General features: G+C 38.5%; 5 protein-coding genes across 6 annotated transcripts; 3 read left to right on the forward strand and 2 right to left on the reverse strand.

Annotated features, from left to right (window-relative positions):
• Positions 1-1176: 1176 nt before the first annotated feature.
• On the reverse strand, positions 1177-4650 carry LOC103438572 (heme A synthase COX15-like). The gene is made up of 5 exons (XM_070825166.1): positions 4562-4650; positions 2678-2979; positions 2077-2302; positions 1733-1978; positions 1177-1567 (listed from the first exon to the last, which is right to left on the reverse strand). The coding sequence occupies exons 2-5, from the start codon at positions 2950-2952 to the stop codon at positions 1490-1492; spliced, it is 825 nt and encodes a 274-aa protein (XP_070681267.1). The 5' UTR covers positions 2953-2979; positions 4562-4650; the 3' UTR covers positions 1177-1489.
• Positions 4651-5594: 944 nt separating this feature from the next.
• Positions 5595-6716, forward strand: LOC103438571 (elongation factor 1-beta 2-like). The gene is made up of 2 exons (XM_008377104.4): positions 5595-5818; positions 5915-6716. Exons 1-2 carry the CDS (start codon positions 5733-5735, stop codon positions 6498-6500), a joined length of 672 nt encoding a protein of 223 aa, XP_008375326.2. The 5' UTR covers positions 5595-5732; the 3' UTR covers positions 6501-6716.
• A 1969-nt stretch (positions 6717-8685) lies between these two features.
• LOC103420503 (pentatricopeptide repeat-containing protein At1g11290, chloroplastic) lies at positions 8686-11408 on the forward strand. The gene has a single exon (XM_008358563.4). It carries the CDS (start codon positions 8686-8688, stop codon positions 11182-11184), a length of 2499 nt encoding a protein of 832 aa, XP_008356785.2. The 3' UTR covers positions 11185-11408.
• On the reverse strand, positions 11354-17498 carry LOC103420504 (uncharacterized). The gene is made up of 12 exons (XM_008358564.4): positions 17135-17498; positions 16938-17048; positions 16820-16849; positions 16635-16682; positions 15917-16036; positions 15613-15758; positions 15385-15532; positions 15124-15207; positions 13153-13268; positions 12990-13048; positions 11839-11929; positions 11354-11694 (listed from the first exon to the last, which is right to left on the reverse strand). The coding sequence occupies exons 1-12, from the start codon at positions 17496-17498 to the stop codon at positions 11467-11469; spliced, it is 1545 nt and encodes a 514-aa protein (XP_008356786.2). The 3' UTR covers positions 11354-11466.
• Positions 17438-20557, forward strand: LOC103420506 (cytochrome c oxidase assembly protein COX11, mitochondrial-like). 2 transcript variants are annotated; one of them, XM_029105154.2, is made up of 7 exons: positions 17438-17579; positions 17852-18188; positions 18284-18336; positions 18688-18777; positions 18897-18996; positions 20028-20108; positions 20185-20557. In XM_029105154.2, exons 1-7 carry the CDS (start codon positions 17497-17499, stop codon positions 20284-20286), a joined length of 846 nt encoding a protein of 281 aa, XP_028960987.1. In that variant the 5' UTR covers positions 17438-17496; the 3' UTR covers positions 20287-20557. The 2 variants fall into 2 exon arrangements, with proteins under 2 accessions (XP_028960987.1, XP_028960988.1); XM_029105155.2 differs by having other exon boundaries at positions 18688-18760; positions 18892-18996.
• Positions 20558-20681: the final 124 nt, after the last annotated feature.

The following is a 20681-nucleotide window of genomic DNA, read 5'->3' on the forward strand; positions in this document are numbered from 1 at the left end:
ATATTTATTTAAAAATATAAAATAAAATTTAAAAATACGATGTATTATTAAGATTTAAAATATTAGTATCGGTGGAAATCGATAAAAAATTTATGAAAATATCAATGATTATGTCGAATAGTGACACCAATATCAGTTGTTTTTGATAAAAATTATAAACAATATATGTCGATTTTCAAGAAATATCGATTGTGTCGGAGAAAATTTTAACTCATAAGTAGGCATGACAACAAGAAAAACAAAAAATGAAAAAAAGGGAAAAGAAAATGAGAGCAGAGCACAAACTGATCCATGCTTCTCTCTCTTATCCATCTTCCCACGTTCTTTCACACTGTACCAAACAACCTCGAACCACCGAACCGCCACCGGTGGCGCCATGGTTCCAACGGATGTCTAAATTTAAAAATCATTTTAACCGTAAAATTTAAAGAAAAACAATATGGAAGCCCAAGCCACCTCCCCCCACCTTTCCCTCCCCTCTCCTACCCTCCCCTACCCACCCTCCCCCATTCGTTCATCCCCACTTCTCATCGCCCCCAAATATATTATATACCCACCAAATCCCCAGCCCCAATCACTACAACTGTAGTTGCCAATTTTTTAAATTTAAATTTGATTTTTTTTAATAGGGCTGTTATTATTACATGAACGTGAGATTCATGTAAAAAACAGTAAAATTCGTATTCATGTAATTACTGAATTGTCAGTGACTTTTATTTTTATTCAATTTTGATTAAAGTGTTGGAATAGTAATTTTATAGTAGTTTTTATTGCATCAAATTTGCATTTTTGTAATGGGGTTTCTTGAATTGATTGTAGCTTGTGGTTGTGGAAGTTGACGGATCTGATGCAATATAAACGTGACAAGTGGCGCGGGTTAACGAGGGTAATATTCTATAACTAGCAATTCATTTATTTTCAAACCGACCCATTTCACCATTTCTATTGGCATGAAGTTTTCCAATTTGCAGTTTTTAATATCCGAAGTTTTGTTCGTATCATTTTCAATCTCAAACATTGATTTTTCTACCAATTACATACATCCATTAGTTTACTTTTTATGTTCTCTGTTAACTTATAGTGTGACGAACCAAATGGAATAAATTTAGCGGGCCAAAGTCGCGCCACATCATCAGTTAATTCCAATAATTTTTCTTGAAACTACATCTAAGTACATTCTGGACCAAATTGCATTTGCATAATTGCATGTAATTAAGGTATACTGTAAACCAAGAAAAGCAAGCTTACAGTTCCTGTGGAGATACCACTGTGTTGTGTTGCCCAAAGGCGTCTATGCTGCTACAAAACGACGACGGATCACTCACTTATACTGAGTATTATTTCCAACTACAAACAGAAGAACCATTTCTGCACATTTGCAAAACAATCCCTCTGTAAAGGGGTGATTTACGTACAACACAAGAACCGAAGAGATACTGTTTGTCCCGAAAAAATGTCCAACTGTCACAAAATTGTACTGCAAAGTCGTCTAGATTGTCTTTGCAACTTGAGGCAGTGATTTAAGAAGGGACGCTGATGGCCTACGCAAGGTATTATAGGCATGCCCCTGCACATAAAAGAATATATATGTGTGTGTGTGTGTATATATATATATATCATATACATATTATATATGTATGTATGTGAGTGTGTGTAATCTCCTACTATGAAAAAGCCACAATCATCCATTTAGTTCACTGTGAAATGCAAGAATACGAACAAAATTACATACAGCATCATTCCCGGCAACAAATGCTCCTGACACAGCTGTTACTCCAACAATTAAGCTTACAGGGAGGACAAGTCGCTTCACCTTTGCTGCCCCACGAACCCAAGCTGGCGATTCAGCAGGTGGTTCAGGCATGACGACAGAAAGAACAGTCCATAAAAGGCCACAGTATATAGCAAAGGCTGAAGTAAGATAAGCTGCAAGACGGTAAGGACTTACTCTTGGCTGAGCATACTCAGTTGGTGGCTCCTGTGAGAGACAGAATTCATTCAAAGATCCATCATTTAACTACAATTCAATCCAAACCACCATCACACAACTAAAATAAAATAAAAAACATACCTAACCTCTAATCCACTTTTAACCATCCACCAGCCAATTAAACCCTGCCCAGCACCAAGGGCAAAAAGAGCAGAAAGTCTCACTCCAAGCTGTAAGGTAATATACCCCTTACGAAGAAAATATGAGAATGGCAATGCAAACATAATACCCAGAGCCCTTCCCCACATACGATGTGCATATTCCATCCAATATATAAATTTGAAATCTTCAGTACCCATACCTCGATTTACACTGCAGTCAAGAACCAGGTAACATCATAAGGGTCTGAAAAAACTTCAACTATCTTTCAAAGCAACAGCATCAATTATGTAGTCAGTCAATCCTTCAAATCTGGGTAAACGCAAAATACAAAAATCTAGAGAAACACATGAACATTAATATTATCATCAGTAATATAGTCCTTAAAAGCATATATACTATGTTTTCACGTCAGCAAGGAAATGATTGCATCTGAGCCAACTTTGGTAATTCTCGAAGGCTTTTAATGTGCTTTGACGCTTAGAGATAGATCACTATGAGCTACGAGCTATAAAAGGCTTAAAAGTTTGAACAGCAACTAAAAGTAGTGCTTCAAAAATGTGCAGTTTTATTTTCAGTTTGCACTACCCGCTTATACTCAGGGGACTGCTTGTACTTCTCAAATTCAAGCAGCCAGTCCTCATCTGAGAGAGGCAGTAGCCCCCCCCAGTAAATTTCCAATCAGTCATAGAAAGACCAGATCGTGTAAGTTGTGTAATACCGCCAAGTATCACCTTACTAAAAACCCATGCAGGCGAGCCAAAAAGCCAAATGCCAACCATTTTCTGAGCATGAGGTCCTCCATTTACAAGAAGCTTCCATCCCTCCTTATTTTGAATGCCTACAGAAGCCACAGTGGACATATTCCTTATAGATGGTACATAGTTACCCTGAAATTGGCATAAGAAAACCTTTTCATTTTGGTATATTAATGCATGCATTGATCGTGCAAAACAGAGTACTTCAAAACCGTGAAATCAAAACCATAGAAAATAAAGATTAAAAGCAATGGACTTCAATGATATTGTACGACCAACTTCCTTGACTCTAACTTGAATATACTTGGGGCACTCTCAATGCCTATTATATTTTAGGTTCCCCACCCCCCCCCCCCCCCTCCCTCTCTCCCTCTTTCTCTTTTCTCAAATGCTCTGTTTAATATAGTATACACAGCACCCCTATTTGAATTCACTAATACCCTAAAAGACAGCAATCAAGGGTCATTAATCCCAGGCATCATAAACATTCCTACGAATTTTCTTGCACGAATTTTCTACCAAATGAACATATATGTAGGCACTCCAGATTCATTAGGTAGTACCAATTTCTTTTTTTACCTTATTGAGGCTATAATCATCTACTCCAACTATAAAGCACTTGTTTAGCAATATAAACATTCTATTATTTTCATGCACGGATCGACCATCCATACGAAACACCCTTAACCCAGAAAACAAAGACACACAACACCCATTTTGTATTTAATACTTGCCGATTTCAAGATTAATAATTCCAATCACAATAATTCCTCTTTGGTTGCATTTCTGATGTGGGACTCTATCCTCCAACACGCAAAACTAATCTCTAAATCAATCCATCAACAGCTCACGGTTAAATTCATAAAATTTACCGTGCAATAACTTCCCAATTCTCAATCATTTACTCTCAGAAAATGAATTTAAGGAAAACGAAACAAGGAGAGAAAGGAACATTGGGCAAAGACCGAAAGCCATCCAAGCATTTCCTTGTGACTCCCGTTGAGAGTAATCTAAAGGACTCCTCATTCAGAAACCTAGACGGTGTCGTTCCTCTGAGATTGTACAGAGCCTTGCCATTGTTCTTCAAAAACAACCCTACCACTCGGCTCCGAAACATCTCTCTCTTAATTCCGAAACTGAGAGGGAAGTTCAAGAACAGAAAACCATATCAACATCATACAAGGAAACTTAAACTGCATTGTATAGCAGTCAAACCTCACTTAAAAAGATAGAATAGGAATTCGGACGACATACAAAGAGGCTTGAGTATCTCCTGCTCAGTACATTTACATACCAATTATTATTCCCATGATACTTTACACATAGATAACCAAATTAAGAATTCTAAAATAGGGTTTCTAACAGCTTCTTTGATCAAATCCCTCAATAGTCACAAACAACATAAAAAGTTCACAAGATTGGGTTTGAGACAATTCTGGGTTTTCCGGAACCCTCTCATGTGGAAGGCTTAAGTACATACAAGTATACAACACAACGTCCATAATTGCACTCCCCACTCGATAATTCATAAAGCCACATCTCAGCAATTAGACGTTAATTGAACCCTAAATTAGAATTTAGGAGAGTAACTGAGTCCATAATTCCTAAAACCCTAAATTACAATTTACAAAAAGGGATATTAAATAGCAAGAAGAAGAGAAATCGAGAAGTACAAGGACCTAAAAGTTTGAGAGGAAGAAGAAAGAGGACTTACTGTTAGAGAGCAGAGCAGAGCAGAGGACGGTGGAAACGGCGGCGCGGCTGAAGCACTGCACTGTCTAGATACTGCTGACGACTTTTTTTTTTTTTTTCAGTATAAAGATTTAAGTGAATTTAAAAAAAATATTCTGATACTGTTTATTTTTAACGAAAAGTTATATTTTTATTTTTTTTGATATTATTTATTATATTTTTATTTGTCATTTTTTATTAATTAAAATTTTTTTTGAACTTTTTAGTTTTCCTAATATTTAAATCCTATAGGTTGTACTTTACCTAATTTCATTAATTTTGAGAGAAGTTAGCTAAATTGAGACTTTTGTAATATAATTGGTGAAATGATTAAAATCAAATATTTATCACATCAACTACATGGTGATTATACATTGACAACATACTTAAATATGATAGATAGTGGGTTAAAAAAAATTATAACCACCAAAGCAATCTACTAATTAATTAGACTGAAGTGTGTTTATAAACTGCAGAAACAAGCACCGGCGTTCCTTGTACCTCAAGGAACGAAACAAACCGACTGAATACAAGCGGGAGAGCTATTCTGCAGTTTGCCGACAGCACCCAATCACCCAAGCCTAGAATTAATTTCTCGTGGCTTTTTTTTTCAACTTTGTGAAAAAGCACTAAATAGATTAATAATCAACTTCAAATTGTCTCTAAATAGATTTGTTAAACCACATACATCATTTCCCTTTTTAATTAAAAACTAAATGGTATGATTAGATCGTAAATGACTCTTTACCACAGTGGTAGAAAGAAATTGAGATCTTGGATGACGGTTTGGATTCAAATTCCGCCGTTAGCTAATCTAACAACTAGTCTACCAAATAGCCCTTTACCACAATGAAAAAGACTTGTGTTTGAATCTCGTTTGTGACTAATCTAACCTAAAAAAAAAAAAAAAAAAAAAAAAAGAGGTAAGATCCGATCAGAGATGCTCGGGAAAAAGGGGCGGGCCAGAGGTTGGAAGTAGAGACCCAAAAGAAGAAGGAATATTATCCAACAGATACTCTTACTCAGCTAGGGTTTTTTCCCAGCCCAAATATAATATAAATAGGCAGCTGTCCTGATTCCGAACAAATCTCTCTCTCGCCCTACCACTCTCACTCGTTGGCCGCCTCTCTTAGCTCTCTCTCTTGCGAATCGCCATGGCCATCACCTTCTCAGATCTCTACACCGATGCCGGTCTCAAAGCCCTCGACGAGTTCCTTGCCGGCAAATCTTACATCTCCGGGTAACAATTTCTTCTTCTTCTTCTTTATTTTTCTGTATATTTCAATGGATTTTACTTTATTTTTGGTTAAGAATTCACTGCTGATCCCAATCTCAGAGACAAGCTGACTTTGGATGACATCAAGGTGTACGCCGCCGTGTTGGAGAAGCCCGCCGGTTCTTATGCCAATGTGAGCAAGTGGTACGACGCCGTTTCGTCCCAACTCGCTTCCACCTTCCCCGGCAAGGCTGCCGGAGTGAGAGTCAGCAGCGGCAAGGCTGGGGCTGCTGCTCCCGCTCCCGCTGCCGCCGCTGGAGGCGATGACGATGACGATTTGGACCTCTTTGGCGACGAGACTGAGGAGGACAAGAAGGCCGAGGCGGAGTTGGCGGCAGCCAAAAAGGCGTCTACCAAGAAGAAGGAGAGTGGAAAATCCTCCGTTCTTTTGGATGTCAAGCCTTGGGACGATGAGACTGACATGAAGAAGCTCGAGGAGGCTGTTCGGAGTGTCGAGATGGAGGGTCTCTTCTGGGGCGCATCGAAATTGGTTTCCGTTGGTTACGGCATCAAAAAGTTGCAGATCATGCTCACCATTGTCGATGACCTTGTTTCCGTCGATGACCTCATCGAAGAGCAGCTTACCGTTGAGCCCCGCAACGAGTATATCCAGAGCTGCGACATTGTTGCCTTCAACAAAATTTAATCCTACTACTGCGGTGCACTACTCTTCGTTATCATATTTACTTGTTCGGTTTGGATTTCTGGTAGCAATTTTCGCGAGTCAATCTACTTTTGATCTTTACATGATGATATATGGTTTTAATTCGTGCTTCTAGTTGTTGGCTTGTGCTATTTTGAGTTTTGTAATCCTCAAGTTATACAGTTAATGTGGTGATTTTAACATAATGCTTAATTGCTATCTAGAGTGTTTTTTTCTCCGGTGAATAATCGCTCTAGTTGTTTTTACTTTTCAATTGGATTGTTCATCCAATCAAGAGGAAGCTGGGATGAGAGAATCCGTGGTCTAATTAAATCGTATTTGTGAATTGCCTTGGAAAGTTATGAGATGATATATGCATCAAGTTTGATCGTTGCGCAAATTGTATCTTGAATCGCTTTGCAAGTCATGGTTATTAAGGGTGGAAGTACTTGCTACTCTAGGTGTTTGTTAAATTGGGTCATAAGTAAAGATTAACTAGGTTTTGTGGATTAAATTGCCTTGTAAAGTTATGAGATGATATATGCATCAAGTTTGATCGTTGCTCAAATTGTATCTTTAATCGCTTTGCAAGTCATGGTTATTAAGGGTGGAAGTACTTGCTTTTACTCTAGGTGTTTGTCAAATTGGGTCATAAGTAAGGATTAACTAGGTTTTGTGGATTATGTTTTTAGATCCTTTGCAATATTCGGTCATCAAGTAAGTTGGTTAGCAACGTATATCTCTTCTCTGCATAGTCAAAAGACTCAAAACTAAGTATCATTCTTTCTGTCCTCTCTTCTGTCATGTGCTTTTTCTTAGGGATTGTTCTTGCTAGGCTTGTTTCTAACATCGTGCTGCTGCCGTACTTTAGTTTTCGTTCATGTAATGTTAGGATGACATAAAGTACTTGGATCTAACGGAAGACGTGACACAGAACCTAGCGCAATGTCGTTCTAGGATTCATGTAGCCGACCCCACTTATTAGTGGGAAAAAGGCTTTGTTGTTGTTGTTGTGGTGGTGGCGCCAGAATGCGATGAGAAACATTTGCATCTCTGAAGTACTGTTTTCTTTTGTGAATTGTCCAAGTGTGTAATATTTTTTTTTTTACTTCAGTTTGAATCCAAGTCCTGTACGAGAAGTTGAGTCCTCAACATGATCTATGTGTGAGAGAGGGATGTTGAAGAAATAAAACGAACGATGCTGGTAAACTACTGATTGATGGACGTTGCATTTCAGTTGAAGTGCTTCCAACAGGGTGCAAACGTCAGTAAACAACGTATTCAAATCCATGCTTTTTTTGGGATGAAAAGATTGAAAAATTTCGAATTATGAACGAGAAAACCATAGCTGTTATGGTTCGGTTAGGGAGATACCGAACATCTTCCAAAAACAGTTTCAAAACTTCTGTTCGGATGCGTACTACCGAACCTTCCCATATGTGTGCAAGGAGAGATGACGAAGTTGTGTTTAAGGGTTTAAAGAGATTAGGTTTAAGGAGATTAGTGCACATTGTCGTCCCATGCAATGGGTATAATTTGAAGACAATTTCATTAATCTGCTGGGTGCGAAGAGAGATTATTTGGGTGTGAACATAAACTTCCTTTGTAATATGAATTAGAAATTAACTCGACTCTTCCGTATGCTTTCTTATCGATTTATGAAATTTTGTGTCCATCAAGATTTTTTATATTATAAATCACGTTGTAAAGATTATCTCTTAAAAAATAAATAAAATAAGAGATGCTTAGTTATCGAATTGTATAAAAAAATCATCGGATACGATAAAACATTATCAATCATCTATTTATTAGCTACATTTGTTTTTATTAAGGACATTATCTTAAGTTTATGGTTCAATATCTTAGTTTATAGGGTATTTGGATTGCATCCATGTGTTTCATGCTCAAAACTTCCTCTTTTCTATTGTAATACTTTAGAACCCTCCCCCTCTTTTAATAATACTTTAAAAACAAACAATCTTAGTTTAATTTAATTATTTTATCCATTCATAATATGAAAGATTTCGATCATAAACAAGAAAATTCGTTAATTTTTCACAAAGAATTTTGGAGAGGAACAATCATTAGAGTCAAGCTTTCCTCTGTTGAGTTATATCACCTTCCATTAATCTTATCCAAAATATATAAACTCGTTACAGTCTCATGAAACGTAGAGAGGCAGAAAACGATGAGCTCACAGCTCTTATCTTTCATACCTCTACACCCCATAACCAACACCATAACGCCGCCACTTCCACCACCACCGCCACCAACTCCGTCTCGACTCCGCCCTCCAATCGCAACCCCAAAATCACAAACCTTTCACACCCTTTCCCAACGAACCCACATTCCTTCTCATGTCTACAAGCACCCTGCAGCCATCCTCCTCGAGCTCTGCACTTCCGTGCAAGAACTCAATCAAATCATCCCCCTCATCATCAAGAACGGTCTCTACAACGAGCACTTGTTCCAGACTAAGCTTGTCAGCTTGTTCTGCAACTATGGCTGCCCCAATGAGGCCGCTCGGGTTTTCGACACCGTTGAGGACAAACTCGAGGTCTTTTACCACACTCTGCTCAAAGGGTATGCCAAGAACTCGTCTTTAGGTGACGCCTTTTCGTTCTTTTGTCGAATGAAGTATGATGGTGTTAAACCTGTTGTGTATAATTTTACATATTTGTTGAAAGTTTGTGGTGACAATGCTGATCTTAGGAGGGGAAAAGAGATTCATGGGGATCTAATTAGTAGTGGGTTTGCCTCAAATTTGTTTGCGATGACCGCGGTTGTGAATCTGTATGCGAAATGTAGGCAGGTTGATGAGGCATATAAGATGTTTGATAGAATGCCTGAGAGAGACTTGGTTTCTTGGAATACCATTGTTGCTGGTTATGCCCAAAATGGGTTGGCAAAGATAGCTATGGAGTTGGTTATACGGATGCAGGAGGAAGGTCAGAAGCCTGATCCGATCACGTTGGTCACCCTTTTGCCTGCTGTTGCTGATTTTGGGTCTTTGATAATTGGAAAATCAATTCATGCGTATGTTGTAAGAGCTGGTTTCGAATCGCATGTAAACCTTTCTACTGCTCTTGTAGACATGTATTCAAAATGTGGATCGGTGGGGACTGCTCGGTTGATTTTCAATAGGATGAAGCACAAGACTGTTGTTTCTTGGAATTCCATGATAGACGGGTACGTACAAAATGAGGACCCCAAGGAGGCAATGGAGGTTTTCCAGAAGATGTTGGATCAAGGCTTTGAACCAACAAATGTTACTATAATGGAAGCTTTGCATGCTTGTGCTGATTTGGGAGATCTTGAGCGAGGAATGTTCGTGCATAAATTATTGGATCAGATGAAACTCGGATCTGATGTTTCGGTCATGAACTCTTTGATATCCATGTATTCGAAGTGTAAGCGAGTTGACATTGCTGCAAAAATATTTAACAAGTTGCAGGGTAAGACCCCAGTCTCATGGAATGCCATGATATTAGGTTATGCGCAGAATGGGCGCGTCAGCGAGGCTTTAAGTCACTTTTGCGAGATGCATTCGCAAAATATAAAACCAGATTCATTTACAATGGTGAGTGTCATCCCTGCTATCGCGGAGCTATCAGTTACACGACAGGCTAAGTGGATTCATGGACTTGTAATAAGAAAATGTTTTGACAAAAACGTTTTTGTGATGACTGCCCTTGTTGACATGTATGCAAAATGTGGAGCTGTGCACACTGCGAGAAAACTTTTTGACATGATGGATGAGCGGCATGTGACGACATGGAACGCTATGATTGATGGATATGGAACAAATGGGCTCGGAAAAGCTGCTGTGAATCTGTTCAATGAAATGAAAAAAGGAGCAATAAAGCCAAATGATATAACGTTCCTATGTGTGATCTCTGCTTGCAGTCACTCGGGTTTAGTGGAAGAGGGTCTACAATACTTTGCAAGCCTGAAAGAAGATTATGGCTTGGAGCCTGCAATGGATCACTACGGGGCCATGGTTGATCTCCTTGGTCGAGCTGGCCGGCTAAATGAGGCTTGGGATTTTATTCAAAATATGCCTATGGAGCCTGGTATCACCGTCTTCGGAGCCATGTTGGGGGCTTGCAGAATTCATAAAAATATAGAGTTGGGGGAAAAGGCAGCAGATAAGATATTTGAGTTAAATCCTGCGGATGGCGGGTATCATGTTTTGCTTGCTAACATATATCAAACAGCTTCATTGTGGGACAAAGTGGCCAAAGTGCGAACGATGATGGAGAAGAAAGGGCTCCAGAAAACCCCAGGCTGCAGTTTAGTGGATTTGAAGAACGAGGTTCACACTTTCTATTCCGGAAGCACAAGCCATCCCCAATCCAAAAGAATCTATACTTTTCTGGACACACTGGGAGATGAGATCAAGGCGGCTGGTTATGTGCCGGACACCAATTCAATTCATGATGTGGAAGCTGATGTTAAGGAGCAGTTGCTCAATAGCCACAGTGAGAAGCTGGCTATTGCGTTTGGGCTCTTGAACACTACTCCTGGTGCCACCATACACATTCGGAAGAATTTACGAGTTTGCGGAGATTGCCATAACGCAACCAAGTACATTTCCCTTGTAACTAGACGGGAGATCATCGTTCGTGATATGCACCGGTTCCATCATTTCAAGAATGGAACATGTTCGTGTGGCGATTATTGGTGATTATATCTTTGTTCGTTTTATATTTTGGCAGTTGTGTACTTGCCACTTTCCTGTTGTTTTAACGGGCTAAATTGCCATCCCTGTCTGGACCGAAGAATTCTCCTGTTGCAGCCTCGGGGAACTTTTAGGGAACAAAATTAAGAGATAAGGAAAACAGTAATGTTAAAAATGTTATCACAAAATACTATGTATTGGCATTCATCTCAACTAAGAATCTTTGAACACGATGTACTGCATAACTGTAAGACCATACTCGTTACAAAGCTATGTAGGCTATATTGCTCACTTATATTCTGCAATCTCAAAAACTCGGGCAGTTCCGTCAGTAGATACTGAAACAAGAAACTCTTGGTTGGCAGAAACGGAAAGAGACTGGATGGTTTCGGTGTGGCCATTGAAGGTTCTAACACAATCCCCAGAGCGGCTATCCCAGACTCGAACCTTTCCATCCCCGCAACCTGTTGCTAGGTAATTTGATTGACCAAGCCATGTCAAGCATGTCACTCCATCCTGCCCACAAGTGTGATGTTTTTCATTAGACAGCAATTTGAAATTAACACCAACACTGGCTGGAAGTAAACACGCGAAACAACTCGGAATATTGGTACTGGATAGGTAGATATATATATTGTACAAGAAGAAACTCCAACAGACCTCATGTTCACATGTAGCACGGGCCGACGAAGAAGGCAAATCCCAGATAACAAGCTTCTTATCCATACTTCCAGTTGCAGCCCATGGAGAGCTGCCATACCCAATTAAATTTATGAGTATAGTAAAAGTATACTACATGATTTAGAATCACATTGATTGCAAATGCAAAGATATATACAATACATATAGTTTCCTCGTACATGCTTTCATGTTTAAGACAAGAACAGGAAACAATGGTGGTGAGAAGACACAACACGTAATAGCTTTTTATCGATCCAAAATTGCAGCACTGTGGGAATGTCACCATCACTACTCTAGGCTGGACTCAAGGAGATGGTCTTTGGACGCTAATGGAACCTTTTTGTGTGCAGATCTTATTACAATCACATCCCCAAAATGGAAATGGAGCAATCTGCCCATCCTTTCGGCTGATATGGAAATCTATCAAAAGTCCAAATTTTGTCTTGGTTGGTAGCTCATAGCAAGGTCAATACATGTGACAGGGTTCAGACAATATGCCCCTATCTTACCTTGCTGCCTCAATGGTGCCCCTTATTTAATCTGCCTCTGAATCAACCAACCATACCTTTCTTCGTTGTCCAGTGACTTTGAGTTTATGGCTGACGTTGTTTAGGGAGATGGGTATCTAAAGAATTGTTTTTCCCTCATCAGTGAATCCCATTCTCCTTTGTGGAAGGGGAAGAAAGCCAGAGTATTGTTTGGCTGTATGTTTCATGCTGTGAATTGGGTTGTTTCAATGGAGAGAAATAAAAGGATCTTCGAGGATTATGGGGGAGCAATGCAAGTATTGAGGAGCTTTGAGATAAAGTTCAGTTTCTATCAGTCTTATGGGCTTTGGTTTCTAATGAGTTCACTGGAATATTGATTCCGTTGCTTTGTTTAGATTGTAATTTGCTAGCCTGGTTGTGGTTTTGTTTTAGGCTGTTGTTTTGGTCTGCTTGGTCTTGTGGTAGTGGCGTTTGGACTGGTCTACTAGAAGTCTAGACCATTGTTTTCTTTTTTCCTTACAAAACTCTATAAAAAATATTTGCAGCACGGTTTCATAAATATTTTCTCCAAAATTGCAGCAGTCTTTCATAAATTCATAATTAAAACAGTTCAATTTGAATGTCTGAAAGGCTTGAATGTACCTTGGTGCAAGCCCGATGCATTCAACAGAATCTGAACGTGAAGCTAGGGAACTAACAACCTGTTGTTGTGAAAAAGGAATTCTATTAAAAGTCTGATAACTCGTAGAGCGAAACCAAGAAACTAACCAATAAGCAATCGCAATGTAACAAAACTACATCACACCTTTCCAGTAGTTATGTTGACGATATGGATAGAGCCATCTTCAGAACCAGTATAAGCTAGAGTTGAATCAGAGTTTATTGCCAAACATGTTAACCCAGCAGTATGGTATGGGTGACCTAAAAGACAGAAAAAAGTCAAAATTTCCAATATGAGGACAAACAAATAACGTTTCTGCAACAAATTCAAATAGACAAAATTGCTGGATATCAGAAACAACATCAGTTCAGTCTTTCACTTCCTGTTAACGTTACCAACTTTTAGCGAGATAAAATGGCACAACTCATTAGTATAGCATGACAGATTTGGTCTGCACAGTTTATGCATTGAGGCTCAAAACTCAGGATTAGATGCAAGGAATTAACTCGTGATACATAAGGAATTACAGATGCACACCATGATAGAAAATGTACTTTAGGTAAGTTAACTGAACAAACTAAATGAAATTGGAAATATAGAACTTTTTTTATTAGCACTCCACAACATGTTGAATACAGCCCTCATTAAAATTTAATATTAAATGACTTACATACCTAATATGTAATGACAATTTCAACCTTATAAGGTTTAAAAAAAATAAAAATCCAAATTACTATTCACATGTATATCCCATGTTTATTTATCTTCTTCAACTCTCAAAACGACTCTCATCCTCCATTGTAGAATTAATGAAACTACAAACACGTTAAAAAAGGTCGTACCCAGTGCACAAGGAAATCAACGTTTTGGAAACTTTACATAAGGTAAGACTTTGTATTTTCATTGATTTAGTGATTCAACGACATCGGCATGCATATAGCTGTGTTATGAATGATATCCATTAAAAACAAATATGATTGATGATGAGAATCACACACCTAATAAACCTTAGCCACATGAGATCACAAAGATCCCTTTATTTTAAAAGCAGCGTAACAACCTAATCTCTTCCTCTAATTCAATGATTCAATAACTAAATCCATTCCCATGATTCAATTAAAGGAAAAGAAGAGGAATCATCATCATCAACCCTAATATTTATTTAATCCCCATTACCCAGTGTCATTGCTCCTACTCTATATAAAGCTCTACACTTCTATAGCTGCCATATTTTTTTGCATTTTTATCTTCCTCATCCATTGTTGCGAAAATCATCTTCCTCATCTACTGGTACGGAATACCCACAGCCTTCCACCTCTTTCCATGGAAGGGATAGAGAAACATGAAGGGATAAACACATGCAAATAATCAAACAATTGTTGGCACCACTCCAATAGAAAAATTAAAAAAAAATCGAAATCACACGAGCTTCAACTTTACACTGAAGGTACTTTTGGATGACTTTATGTATTTGCACCTAAGATTTGAAGAGTGTGGGGTGTACATAGAAAATGTAAGGTATATGGTGAGAGTGTGGGGTGTGAGGGTATTATAGGAAAGTAAATGGGGTGTATTAAGATAAGTTCTAATTAAAAAAGAAAATGTGGGGTATATTAAGTATATGGGGTGTATTCAACAATATGTGGGGTTTCAATATAATAAGCCTTAAAAGAAATTCATCATGGGTAATCAAATTCGGTGAAAGGATGAAAAGATAGAGCTTCAGCCCAAGTTTCTGTATTGACACCTCATAAAATCTCAAATTTCTGCCCATATATTGTGTATATTGGCCCAAATTTCAGACCTTGTATGAGAGTGTCATTCTTCTCGGATGTATTGCAACAAAACATCAAAGCGTCATTCTTATCATTGTTTGGTTTAGGGGGTTCTCTGCTCTGTCATATTACGGTTTCGAACCGGTAGCTTCTTAATGAACTTGGAACATTGCAACAACAACCGGTAGCTCCAAAAAATAGAGGGGAAAAATAAATACTCACGATCATTTGGATTCAAGGTTTCACACTACCTATTTCTATACTGATTTTTGCTCCAAAACCTCAACTAACTCGTAAGAGGAACAACATAGGAAAGTTATATGATAACTTGAACAGATACCTTGTATGACATGAATGTTTTCGCCACTTTTTGGATTCCATATTCTCAAAGTTGCATCAGCAGAACCAGTGCATATTGTTTTACCTTAAGCAAGCAGCAAAAGACATGAAAACATATATCAATGGTGACAGTTAAAAAAACATCAAAATGCTTTTTGAATCAGTTTAAGTAGATTAAATTCATGATATAACAGTTTACAAAAAAAGAGGAAAGGAGTGAGAGAAGCAGACAGATTGAAGCACAAAGATGAAGAATAGTTACCATCAGGGGTAAAATCACCACAACTCACGTTACTACCATGGCCTGAAAACATATTAAGATAGGAACCATTGTCAGCATTCCACATCCAGACCGTGCAGTCCTCTGAACCAGCCAGGACCAGATGCCCCCTAGGATGCCACCTGACCCACTGAGAAATCACATAGTCCATATTAAATTTCTAATAAAGTAAGTACAATCACAGTAAGAAATAGAGCCTAAAAGTTTTACCTCAATGCCCCCTCCAGGACCTTCGAGAGTTTTTTTCAGAACTCCGTTCGCTACATCCCAAATTTGAATAATTCCATCCAAGCTTCCGGATGCAAGCAACAGCCCATCAGTACTAAATGATAAATTAGAAACAGAATCCTTATGACCTGCAGAGTAGCGTAGATGAAGTTAAACTAGCAAAGTGGGCATAAAATCCAATGAGTACATAGTTTGGTACTTTTAAGCTAGGTTTCTAATATAAAATTGGGTTCAGACAAATGCACACGAGCATGTAAAATATACAGATATTCTCTCGTACACCTACCTTGAAGCTCAAAAGCATAATCTCCTACTCCAATTCTCCAAAGAAACCCTCTGTCATCTCCACCCCCGGTTGCAACCAAAGTAGGATCTGTTGGGCTGCAGACAACTGTGTAAAGCTCACCTGTCCCAGAAAGGAAAGGAAAGTAGTTGATACCCTAAACTTTCAAGTAATCCAAGAAATAGAATTTCCCGAGCTAAGCGGCGAAGCATCAAGCTCAAGCCAAAGCTAATACAGATTTTATTTCCTAACCAACCCATGTGCAGATAAAATAAATAATAACAGGTCATATAGATTTCATTTCCTAACCCTAACACAAAAAGCAACTGTCAAGAACTCCGTCGAGGGGCAGAATAATCTACAGTTTCAAAATCAATGCAGCTAGAGAGTGAAGTAAACATTAACCCTTGCATCTTATCTCAGTGATGCCTATAACAACCTTAAGAAAACCCCTTCAGTATAAGATTCTGAAATTCCTCCAGCATAAGTTAATAATGATGCAAAAACATAAAACATTTCTGCCTAATGCTAACTATTTGCATCTTTCGCGGCTGAGTTTCACTCGCTTCATCATTGGCAAAATGTATAACTCTTGCAAGTACAAGGTAATAACTTGGTAGTCAAGTTACTATTGATTATTTCAACTTAATTGACTGTTAATAACACATAATGTCTGTAGCAGGTGAAATGCACAAAGAAACACAGCAACTGAAACACTTACCGTTATGGCCAGTGAACGTGTGCATGGAATCATCGTCATCAGGCTCATCTGAAACCACCATAAAACATACATACCATACCAAATCAATGTAATTAACTCAAGAGGAAAAACAGAACAAAACCCATTTCATACACATTGAATTATCAGCGTCCGAGATGATATCGGTTCTAGTGAAGTAAGCATACCAACACTTTGATCATCTGCATCAGGAAGATCTGCAATCCACAAGAAATTAACAAAAATTTCAAATATTACTCTTTACACAAAAAAATAGATATAGATATATACGTAGAGGGTGAGGACCTTCGTCATCAACAGTGGATTCTCGGATTATGTCATCTTCATCAAGAAATATCTCCCCCTGGTCGTCTTCTTCTTCATGAAAATCATGAGCTGGATTGCTCATCTTCGTCTCTAACACACAGACACAGAGAAGTTAATTAGGGTTGAATTCTTACGAATATAGCACGGAGGAGGAGGTTGATGGAGTAGGGGCCGACCTGTGCTCTGGGATGCCGGTGGCGGCGGCGGCGGCGCAGCAATAGACACAGGGAAACAGAGAGAAAGTTGGACAAGGAAGAGTTGTGCGGCGTCGGAACGACTCGGAAGTGAATTGTAATAGTGATCAGATGTCACGCAGTCTATTATCTTTCTTTCAAACAGCCACTTATATGTCGCCACGTGTAAATAATATTCCTTTTTAATGAACTTTTCATCTGCGGTTCCCATTTTTGATGCGAGCTGAAGCAAAACCCAAATTTCAAAATTTAGGGTTTTGCAGAGGCATCTTCTTACTCTCTCCGTGTTGGTTGCAGAGATGCTCCGAGTGTTGAGGATCAAGTGAAATCCGCTATCTTCAACCATGTCGTGGTCTGGGGTTTGTAAGAGAGCTCTTCCCCTCTCAACTTACCTCACAAGCTCACACCTTTTCACTCTCCAGTCCAGGTAAATATTTCCATTGCTTAAAAGGACATGATTTCCGAACTCCATTTTTCTCCTTCTGCACGCCCCTGTTTATTTCTGTCTTGTGATTCCCGATTGGCTTATTCAATCAAGTGGCAAGGATTAAACAGGGGTTTGCAGAAGCCGGAAAAAAAAAGTGTGCGGAAATCACTTCCCGGCTTAAAATTGCGGTTAGAGAATATAACTTTGTGAATGCCATGTGTGCTTTGTATGAAGTTTTAATTTTTTGTTGTTGAAATGATATGATGATCCAGATGCATTCCCAGCTGTAATTTTAATGGAGGTGGTAGTAGTATTAGTGCATATCAGAGGCATTTCAGCCATGGTAGTAAGAATATGTGGCGGCGCTTTGAGTTAAGCTCGTTTGACAAGTGTGGTTGTCAGCTCTCACCATTTGCTTCTCAATCTCTGTTGAGAAGAATCCAGAGACCCTATTCTTCTCTGGCTGCCACGCAACGAAAATCGCGCAAGATGCTTTACTACTTGACGGGTTTGGTTTTTGCAATGGTGGCAGCCAGTTATGCAGCTGTTCCTCTCTATAGAAGATTCTGCCAAGCTACAGGGTATGGAGGCACTATCCAACGCCGTGAGGTCTGATTCTTTTCGAATTTTCAGGCTGTAATATTGGTTTCTTTCATTCCGAATTTGTTTGATTTAACAATGATTTGCACCTTTTCTTTATTTAGAGTGTTGAACAGAAGATTGCTCGGCATGCTAAGGATGGCACAGTCACAAATAGGTCCGCATTCTGCTTCTAAAGTAACAGAGCTTGTCTCTTCTTATGGTTGTGAAATCATTAAATCCTTAATTTTCATTTTACTTTTATGTTTTCCATGCCTATGGTATTCATATATGAATGCTTTCTAGGTCCTACCCCTATCCCAATTACACACGAGTTTCACTTGATTTCAGAAAACATTATGGAAACCTTTGTCTCTTATTCTTGAGATGTATTCTTGAGATGTAAATCAGAGTTTAATTAGTAGATTCAGCGGAATCTGAATGATGTTATTCTCCAAGATGTGTAATTTTTTACTTATATTGAATGAAGTTAACAATGTTTATATTCTCATATGACATCCTCTTGCAGGGAGATAGTGGTGCAGTTCAATGCTGATGTGGCTGATGGAATGCAATGGAAGTTTATTCCTACACAAAGAGAGGTTTTTCCTTTCACAATGTATTTATTTGTTTGCTACATCCATTATTATTCTTAACTACATATTTTTCAAAGCAAAGGCTCTCTTTACAATTTTGGTGCTGTACCATAACATTCTTGCTTTATTTCTGGAAGGTAAGGGTAAAGCCTGGAGAAAGTGCACTTGCTTTCTATACTGCTGAAAACCGAAGTTCAACTCCAATAGTTGGTGTCTCAACTTATAATGTTACCCCTATGAAGGTACTGCCCGATAATCTTTCGTTGTGTTTATTCACGTGTCTGTAAATTCCATTTCTTGACTATAGTATGAACTGTGCCTCAATGTATTTCATTGGGTTTTAATAAACCTTGATTATCTAGATCTCATGGAACACTTTGTAACCCGAGACAGGTGATAACACAAAATGCACTGTTGGATGAGCTTGAGATACAGTTTATACAGTGCCGTGAAAGTTTCCATTTTCTTGGCTTTTGAAATACAGTTTATTATATTGATGTAATTTCTTGACATAGAGAGTGGTCTGAGGACAGTGAAGGAACAAATAGAATCACTGTATGAAATCAATGCCTGCCTAACGAAACATTTGAAAGATGCCTTGACTTAAATGCATCGATATGGCCTCAGAATTGAAAGCATATTTGTGTGGGGAGAATGACTAGTCATGAGAAACATCTCGTGAAATCAAGAGCACTTATGACGAGGCAAGGGATCATTGGTTTGTGCCAGTTTCCATCGTAGATACAGCTTATGAAATCATGAAGAAGAAATTAGTTGGGTTGCGCTTGATTCTGGTAGGGGCTAGTGAGAAATCTCCTGGTCCAGATGGTTTTCCTATGACAGTTTTCCAAGAATGTTGGGATGTGGTCAAGGGTGATTCTTGACTCTTTTCCAGGATTTCTTTTCAGGGTCGTTAATGCTTGCCATAATATGACCTATATTTGTTTAATTCCCGAGAAACCCCATCTTAGCAGCCCATCATCTTGGTTATAAGTTTGTATAAGATTGTGGCAAAGATGCTGGTGCAATATGATTTAGGAGTCGTCTAATGTAAACATATGTTCACTTTTATCTCGGTTCCAAAATCATGCCTATTGTTTCGGTGCTACATTTTTAAACAACCTTTCTAATCTAACAACTTGGAAGCATGTTTCTAGGAGTTTCATGCACACATCAGAATTTTTGGGTTCTGATAATTGTTCATTTCATTTTTCCTGTAAAGTATTGCTTAACTATGCTCTGGTTAGTGATAACGTAATGTTTCTTTTCCCAGGCTGCAGTTTACTTCAATAAAATACAGTGCTTTTGCTTCGAGGAGCAGCGGCTTCTTCCGGGGGAGCAGATTGACATGCCTGTAAGTAGTGTGCTTTAAATTACTAATTGCTTAGAAGCAAAATTGCTGTACTGAAAGACATGTTACTTTTTCGCAGGTGTTCTTTTATATCGACCCCGAGTTTGAAACAGATCCAAGAATGGACGGTATCAATAACATAATTTTGTCCTATACATTTTTCAAGGTCTCAGAGGAATAAAGACGGTCTGCCATTTCAATAATTCCGAACGTGATTTGCATAAAGCTATAGAAACGACCAGACTCGAAGCGTTGAGGAAGAATATTTGGTGTTTTCTTTTCCATATATATTGCAGATCATGCTTCTGCAGTAGGTTTCAATATATGGATGAAAGAAATGTAAAGGAAGAGGTCTTGGTTTTGACAATAAAACTACATTGGTTATACTGTTTATACACTGAATTATTTGTTCATTCATTTGTTTCTTCAGTATACCTATTAGTTTGTCGATACATCTGCCCAACAGCATACGCCTGCAATCAAGGTCTCTAGTCCGATTCCCGCCTCCCCAAGTATTGCTTGTATGTGAAAAATTAAGACCTCGTTTGGATGTGCTTTCAAATTGATTGAAAATGC

The sequence above is a fragment of the Malus domestica genome, chromosome 07 (genome assembly GCF_042453785.1).
Source record: "Malus domestica chromosome 07, GDT2T_hap1".
NCBI classification, from domain to species: Eukaryota; Viridiplantae; Streptophyta; class Magnoliopsida; order Rosales; family Rosaceae; genus Malus; species Malus domestica.